Genomic DNA, 6,145 nt, shown 5'->3' on the forward strand with positions numbered 1-6,145 from the left:
TAAACTCAAACGCCGGTCTGTTTGCTGGCTTCGATCTCACAGTTCACAGTATACCAGGCAAGGCGCGGTAATCAGCTTCGCCACAAAACAGTAAATGATTTTACAGCAGAGACAGTCATTCTGACATCGACTAAATCTCTTCTCCACGAATTAATTTGGAGTTTTTATATTCGCTAAAACAAAGTTGAGCGTTTTAGCACATCACCCAAAAGGCAGCACAATTACATTCATTAAGTCGCATCATGAGAGAGAATCCTCTTTGCTCACTTCTAAGCTGTCCGAAGGCAGACACAGTCCGTCCCATCTAATAGCATTTGCGTAGCATACCAACGAAGACAGCTCAACAAAGTCCCATAAACCGGTTGTTTCACTACAAAGCACCATGCTGTGCGATCATTTGTCGCTTGGTTTATCAGTTCGATATGAGTGCGCAAGCTGCCAAGAAGATGCAGATTTTAGGCGCAGTACTGTTGTTTTCTGCTCTGCTGACATCCTACGCGATTTGCGAAGAAGTTCCGTACAAAGGGTAAGATTCTACACAGGTGTCACTCGTAAAATCAATTTTGGCATTTCTAATTTCAGTTACAAAATATACGATGTACAAACGACCACACGTTCAGATTTGAAATTTTTTCAAACTGTGAGCCGTGATTTGGGATTGGATATATTGAGCTCACCTAAAATTGGTAGGAAATCATCTGTAATTGTTAGTCCATCAAACGACGAGATATTCAGGTCCTTTTTAAGTAAACAAAACGTGACTCATAAACTACTTCAAGGCGATATTCAGAGGTTGATTGATCATGAAAGAAATTCCAATGACATTCACATTCGTAAACGTCGCACAGTTCAACAGAATGATACCATTCCTATTGTGAATTTCAATGGTGCAAATTTCGAATACTTCTGGTCACTGAATGATATCTATAAGTATTTGAATACTCTGAATGAAAAATATCCTAATCTAGTGAAAGTAGTAGACCACGGAACGACTCACGAAAACCGGTCAATAAAAGTGATTACCATCAGTACTAACGGGAAAGTTAATGGGTCCCGTCCGATTGTGCTGTTAGACGGAGGAATACATGCTCGCGAATGGGCATCTCATATGGCAGTGGTATACTTGATATATCAACTAGTTGAGCGCTCAGCCGAGAATATGGATCTTTTGAACAACACCGATTGGGTGATCATGCCAGTAGTCAATCCGGATGGTTATGAGTACACCCAAAAGGATCGTTTGTGGAGAAAAAATAGATCCCCAAATAATAACACGGTTTGCTTCGGAACGGATTTGAATAGAAATTTCCCCATTGGTTGGGGAAACTTTGGGAGCGTAAGTTTTCACTTTCGATAACAACTAAAATTCATTTCAAGATATACTATTGTAAAAATATCCTGATTTTAGGAATGTTCAGTTGGATACGCTGGTGCTAGTCCTGCTTCAGAGCATGAGACTCAAGCTTTGATAAGACTAATGGAAAAATATTCAAATGCTACGAAGGTCTACTTGACAGTTCATTCGTGTGGAGACTTTATCTTATATCCTTTTGGATACAAATATGAAACTGCGCCGAACAAGAAGCAATTGCAATCCCTGGGAGAGCAAGCCGCTGCAGCTGTAAGGGCGATTAATGGCCCTCTGTATTCTGTAGGAAGCTCATCTGCTTTGCTTTATCCAGCCAATGGAAGTGACGATTACATCTATGAATGTTTGAATGTAGAATATGCTTACACCTTAGAGCTTTCCTGTGGAGATTCCAACAAGAGTAGCATATTTATCATCAGCATAGCGGAGATGCAACGCATCAACAAAGAAGCTTTCGAAATGTTTAAGGTATTCGGAAAATTTGCTGGAAACAAATAAAATCTTCAGGATAATTCAGAACAGTCTTTTATTATAAGGAAAAGGTAAGTTTCCCCATCACAGGTTCAACCCCATTAGGACTCCATTTATTGTAGTCATCTTCTTAAAATGTGACTATAAACACACATCCCAAAAGGCAGATTAACAATATTAAATTTAGATTACCGGTTCCGGTAATTGTTACTGGGTTTTAAACTACTGATTTTACTGTAATTTTTCGATTAACGAAAAAAGCCAGAAAACCAAAATATGTTTTGATTGACGGAAATTACTGACTTAGTCAAAAAGGTGGTAGAGCGTTTCTACTGGCTTTCCCGGTTTCCCATGCTTCACCCTTTGCTCCTTCGGGTTCTAATTATTTCAAAAATAATACTAAAAAAATATTCGACATGGACATGTCCCTAACCAAGCATTTTTCGTGAAAATAAACATCAACCATACGTAATGGAAGTAGTCGAAAAATGTGTGACAATAATATTGTTGGTTTCCATACTATAGGTAAACTCATAGGGGCCCAGATAGCCGTAGCGGTAAACGCGCAGCTATTCAGCATGACCATGCTGAGGGTCGTGGGTTCGAATCCCGCTGGTCGAGGATCTTTTCGTAAAGGAAATTTTCTCGATTCGCAGGGCATAGAATATCTTCGTAGCTGCCACACGATAAACACATGCAAAAATGGTCAATCGGCAAAGAAAGTTCTCAGTGAATAACTGTGGAAGTGCTCATAAAAACACTAATCTGAGAAGCAGGCTTTGTCCCAGTTGGGACGTAATGCCACAAAGAAGGAGAAGAAGGCAAACTCAAAGATGCTGTCGAATTAACCTCTTGTATGGAAACCAACTAAATTTACCAGTGCAAAAGGTTAAAATCATGCTGAGCCGATCTGCTTGATTGCAATGGTTAATTTTTTCACTAAATTTCAACTACCTACCACGATAAAGCGCAAAATAGGTGCAGAAAAGGTTTGGTCGCCACAGATGTGTCTCCGGATGATTCTACAGCATGAGATTTGGTTTTGACAACAAGTCAGTAAAAAAAACATCAACTACTGAATAGTCGGTAATTGTATTTTTGCAAGGTTCAATCGTAAAAGGCTGTTTTTCATGACGCAAATCTGTGACGAAACGGCGCATTCCTGTACTGAATTATGCAGTGTGGTAATAGTCATTACACAACTCAAATTAGTTGCGTAATGATTATTACACAACGCTTTTTCATTACGCAACTATTTTGAGTTGCGTAATGCATCGTTACATAACAATTTTCAGAAATTATGGAATAGTGGTGAATGGATCCCGATATCGTTTTTGATACCGCCCTGTGGTGTTTTACGTTTTTTGCAATTTCTCATCATAATAAGCTATTTTTCATCACGTCAATCTGTCACGAAACGGCCTACCTTCCTGCACTGAACTATACATTGTGGCAAAAGTCATTACGCAACTGAAACCACTGCTGTAATGATTCAGTACGCAACGCTTTCTCATTATGTAACAGTTTTGAGTTGCGTAATAAATCATTACACAACATTTTTTCAGAAATTTGTAAAATAATGGTGAATGCATTCCGATATGATTTCTGACACCCTCAAGTGATCTTCTACGAAATTGTAAAAAATGTTATTTATTTATTTATTTATTTATTTATTTATTTATTATTTATTCATTTATTTATTTATTTATTTGTTTATTTATTAACTTATTTATTTATTTATTTATTTATTTATTTATTTATTTATTTATTTACTTACTTACTTATTTATTTATTTATTTATTTATTTATTTATTTATTTATTTATTTATTTATTTATTTATTTATTTATTTATTTATTTATTTATTTATTTATTTATTTATTTATTTATTTATTTATTTATTTATTTATTTATTTATTTATTTATTTATTTATTTATTTATTTATTTATTTATTTATTTATTTATTTATTTATTTATTTATTTATTTATTTATTTATTTATTTATTTCAATTGAAAATTTTGGAATAGGGAAAAACCCATTTGAGTGATTTTCCTTTGGAATCTTTCTCAAAGAGGCACAAAACCTCTCTATCTTTTATGAAACGATATAAACACAAAATTAAAACTTAAGGCTCACACGGTAACGAACCATAGCAGAGCCATTATCTTGAAAAGGACATCAATTAAGCCTTGAAATGGACAACTATCTGGTTATCACCAAACGTATAAAGTAACAGGTCATGGAACGAGACACAACCTTCATCTGTAAATAAAGTTGAAAAAAATAACAGAAAAGTATCAAACATCCCGGCAAACTTCGTCTTGCCATCAATTAGGCTGTTGAAAAACGCAACGGATCGTCCCATACAAAATGACAGTTCCGTTCACGCTTGTTTTTCCGATTTTTCCGGTGAATATCCTGGGATATACACAAACACGTCGGACCCCTTGATAAACAAAACGAAGAAAGATTAATTCGAATCCGTTGACCCGTTCGTAAGCCATTTCGTGACATACAAATACCATTCCATTTTAGTTTATATAGAAGAAAGATAGATATAGATTGAACAAAATTGCCAAAACGGGATGACATTGCGCACCAAGTATGTCACGAACAGATACAGGAACTGGGAGACCTAAATTTGTTATACTGTTTATTAAATTATTCCTTGGAGAAATGCATTCGTTACAACATGATCAATGTCTTCATAAGATTTCCCACAATCGAACAAATTAGAATCTGTTATGTTTATGCGATACAAATGGCTGTTTCAAATCAAATAATTTGACATCAACCTAGAAATAATTCAAATAAAATTTCTGCTAACTGACATTTTATTGAACCACGGAAAATGACTTAGGGACTGTTCATTTTACAAAGTGGGCACCTTGTGCATGGTGTATCTTTTAAATTTATCAATTAAATTTCAATCGGTTTTCTGTACATCGTTCGACTAGTATTGTACAATGTTGTGATAATAAAATATTCTCCAAAACAATTTAATTGCACACGAATATGGAACAACGTTTAGAACGGTCGATTTTTGGAGGTTATCAAAATCAATGATTGTTAGAAATTGGCTGGAAAGTTCGACAATCTTTTTTTTTTGTTTTCAAAAAAGGCTTGTTTTTCGAAAGCAATATCAATCAGAAGCCTGATGGAAAAAATCAAGTTATTTTTGGAGCAACAATTTCACAGATATAATAAAATCATTTTTGTTCGATATTTTTGGAGGAAAATATTTCAAATTTAAAGGGAACTGATATAAGTAGAAGTTTTTTGGTTTAAAGTACATCCTGACGTAAGTGGTAATATAGTACTAATATGAAAAATAACTTACGCCTTCATAGAGTTTCTTATTTAGTCCCCACGTCACATTTATAGCACAATAGAAAAACAATTGCTTTATTTTTAAAATACCTTTCAAAGCACAATGGCAATCATCAAAATTGGCAAAACTGCTGTCATAAAATCGATTTAATTTTCCACATATTATTCTGTTATTCTGCGATTACCAATTGAAATATTCTGAGAAAAACGTTTACAATTTGCTGCAGATCGATATACATGCGTACATGATTTTAAAAGTATGAGACTTTTTAGTAAAACGACCATAAACAGTAAAATTTAATTTGGACATAAATGGATAATCACTAATGTTACCTAACGTCAGTGAATGGTGGAATATAATTGATTTTTTTAAAGCTACACCTTCAGTAGAATAGTAAAGGATATAAACAAACAATATGTTTATGAAAATGAGAATTTTTGTTTTGCGAAAAATAATGTTAAACTTTGACAATCAGCTTTTCTTTGGAGTTTTTGGAAAAACTATTTAGCTCTTCAACCAAAAGCATTTTCTAGGATCTTATATTTTCATGGCATTGTAGAATAATAGTTGAACGATGCACAGAAATTCGATTACGATTTTTTCAATGAATAAAAAAGATATAGCATAAACAAAGTGTCCACTTTATAATATGAACAGTCCTTACTTTGGGACAGATTGAATGACACCATCGTCCCTTATCACTAGAATTCCAACAATTTTGCCAATTGACAAGATATATTCTTTTAAAAATTGGATAATACTCAGAAGCTGAGATATTACGATTGTAAGTTGTCGAAGTACGTTTCGACTAGCGTTTTACCGGGCTGATAGGGGCATTTTTCGAATCTGTAACCTCCAGAGCAATTTGTATTCACGGCTCTTTTATTGGGAGTTTATATATTGCCTGTATGGAATAACATAGTTAAAGAATGTAATTGTTAATAACTCGACTTAGCGCATAGTTGTAGTATAA

General features: G+C 34.2%; 1 protein-coding gene across 1 annotated transcript; it reads left to right on the forward strand.

Annotated features, from left to right (window-relative positions):
- On the forward strand, positions 1–1,885 carry LOC5572636 (carboxypeptidase B). Its single transcript, XM_021843394.1, has 3 exons — positions 1–526; positions 583–1,336; positions 1,409–1,885. Exons 1-3 carry the CDS (start codon positions 423–425, stop codon positions 1,865–1,867), a joined length of 1,317 nt encoding a protein of 438 aa, XP_021699086.1. The 5' UTR covers positions 1–422; the 3' UTR covers positions 1,868–1,885.
- Positions 1,886–6,145: the final 4,260 nt, after the last annotated feature.

This window comes from Aedes aegypti, chromosome 2 (genome assembly GCF_002204515.2).
Source record: "Aedes aegypti strain LVP_AGWG chromosome 2, AaegL5.0 Primary Assembly, whole genome shotgun sequence".
Classification (NCBI taxonomy): domain Eukaryota; kingdom Metazoa; phylum Arthropoda; class Insecta; order Diptera; family Culicidae; genus Aedes; species Aedes aegypti.

What these genes read in the sequence shown, in the direction of transcription:
- LOC5572636 (XM_021843394.1), top strand. Translation starts at nt 423, where the DNA reads ATGAGTGCGCAAGCTGCCAAGAAGATGCAGATTTTAGGCGCAGTACTG. An exon ending in GAAGAAGTTCCGTACAAAGG is followed by an intron (nt 527 to 582) that starts GTAAGATTCTAC and finishes TTCTAATTTCAG; the next exon opens with TTACAAAATATACGATGTAC. An exon ending in GTTGGGGAAACTTTGGGAGC is followed by an intron (nt 1,337 to 1,408) that starts GTAAGTTTTCAC and finishes TCCTGATTTTAG; the next exon opens with GAATGTTCAGTTGGATACGC.